Raw genomic sequence first — 2039 nt, 5'->3', positions numbered from 1 at the left:
ACTGAAACTCAGACTGAAGAAGTCTCTTGGAGGAGAGACGAAACGTTTCACTAAAGAAGAACCCGTCCAGAGGACTTTTTTTTTTGATTTCTTCAAAAAATCTGTTCCAAATTGTGTCAAAATTACAGACTTCAGGCCATAATTGTCTTTATAAATAAATAAATTACAGAACTCATTTTTTAATGTTCGTCATATTTGAAGCAGAGAGGAGCACCGAGCGGACTCTGCCTGACGGAATTAATCGTATTACTCATCAAGTGCCAAAAAATAATCGATTAATGACTTTCTGATGATTAATTGCACACGATACGATTATGCCCAAYCCTAGGCATGACCAAATGTAAAACTGAACAAATATTATTCATTTTAGACTCAATACAACTGATGTCGGACTTATTCCATCTTAGATACTTTTATGTTGTTTTTCTGGAGGTATTTGYATATATTTAGTTTACATTTAATTTTGATTTGATATAAAACGCATTAAAAAACAGGATGTTTGCAGTAACTAGCCTCTTGTCTGCAGGGGGCGCCTGTACTAACAGACCGATTCTGTGTTCCTGAATCAAAACATTTAGCTGTTTATATTTAGACCTGACTGCTAAAATAGAAGCTTTAATATATTTTTAATTTTCTTAAGACTGGACTTCAAACGAATCAAAACGTGTTTATTAAATACGAAGCATCAACTTTAACGCACATATACCAATATAAAAATAATAAATAGAACTTTGTGCCATGTTGGGTCTATATTTCATAAAATCGTTTGTTTTTTGGCGGTCTGCTTTACTTTTATTTCTCTCTTTGAAATTGTTGTTTATTAGCAGCTAGCAAACAGCTTCATGGTGCATTACTGCCACTAACTGATGAGGAGAGGAACTACCTCCTGACTGCTCAGCTTAGAGGCCSAAGTCACGATGCAGTAAAGTGGTATTAGTACTATCGGAATACAAGTATTGGGTACTTGATACTGGCATCGGTGCATCCCCATCTTTGTTACAGTTGCATCATCTGCAAAGCTTAAAAACAAAACAAATATAAAAASAAACAAACAAACAAAAAAACACACATGCACCTCCAGCATTTTATACAAGAGTATAATACAAAGTAAGGCATTTCTTCGTGTTGAGTTTTCATGTCGAGTGTTAATTTGTGTTTGTTTTTTGTCTCGTGTTTTATGCGTGTGTACATAGCAATCACATTTTAATGTCCTTTTTTTAAACCCCTATAAAAAGACTGCAAAAAACAAACATAAAGTCAAGGTAACTCTCACTTAAAATATATATATTTGTCATATATATTTACGTATATATCCATATGTTTAAAAAACAAAAACAAACAAAAAAAAAAAAATAAGGAGAAAAAAGAGGAAGGTAAAAGAAACGCTCAAGAAGTCTTTGATTGGCCAGTTCTTAGAAATCCCCCCTCGTCCCACCTTTTTATTCCAAAACCTCACCAGGCGCCACAGTGACCAGCTGCAGAGGGATTTCCTGATTGGCTACAAGGTCGTGAGCGGTGGTGGTCTGGAGGATGAGCGTGGTTCCGTCCGTGGTGATGACGGCGTCGCTGGTGGGCGGAGGCGTGGAGGAGGGGACGGTGCCCTTTTTGTTCTGGTGAGTCTTTATGTGCTTGGCCAAGTGGTCGCTGCGCATGAACCTCTTGGAGCACTCGGAGCACACAAACTTCTTCTCTCCTGCAGGGACACACACACACACACACACACACAAACACACACACACACGTAAGTCAGTCAGCAAATAGAGAGAATAAAATAGCAAGGTTTTCTGTAGACTTTTCAGGAAATAATCATTGGATTTTTATCTACAGCTGATTAATATRACCTGACTGACAGCCATCACAAGCTAAACCCAGTGGACCCCTCTCTGGGCCATGAATCCACTCAGTTTAAAAGTACCGTATTTTTCGGACWATAAGCCGCGACTTTTTTCCTGAACTTTGAACCATGCGGCTTATAGACCGGTGCGGCTTATACATGGATTTTTTTCTTCAGCCACCAGGGGGCTCTTATGCTCCATTTG

The 2039-nt window shown here is 38.2% G+C and overlaps 1 protein-coding gene across 2 annotated transcripts in view; it reads right to left on the bottom strand.

Moving 5' to 3' along the window:
• Positions 1–175: 175 nt before the first annotated feature.
• Positions 176–2039, bottom strand: part of LOC106511518 (transcription factor Sp3) — a gene marked incomplete at its 5' end in the record, with an annotated part of 8189 nt that continues 6325 nt past the window's right edge. For both annotated transcript variants that reach the window (XM_014000269.1, XM_014000270.1), the window contains 1 exon segment: positions 176–1693. In XM_014000269.1, the coding sequence (XP_013855723.1) occupies positions 1440–1693 (254 nt within the window).

Source organism: Austrofundulus limnaeus, unplaced genomic scaffold (assembly GCF_001266775.1).
Source record: "Austrofundulus limnaeus strain Quisiro unplaced genomic scaffold, Austrofundulus_limnaeus-1.0 Scaffold2883, whole genome shotgun sequence".
NCBI lineage: Eukaryota > Metazoa > Chordata > Actinopteri > Cyprinodontiformes > Rivulidae > Austrofundulus > Austrofundulus limnaeus.
Note: the sequence above shows the minus strand (reverse complement) of the source record. Positions and strands in the feature narration are given on the sequence as shown.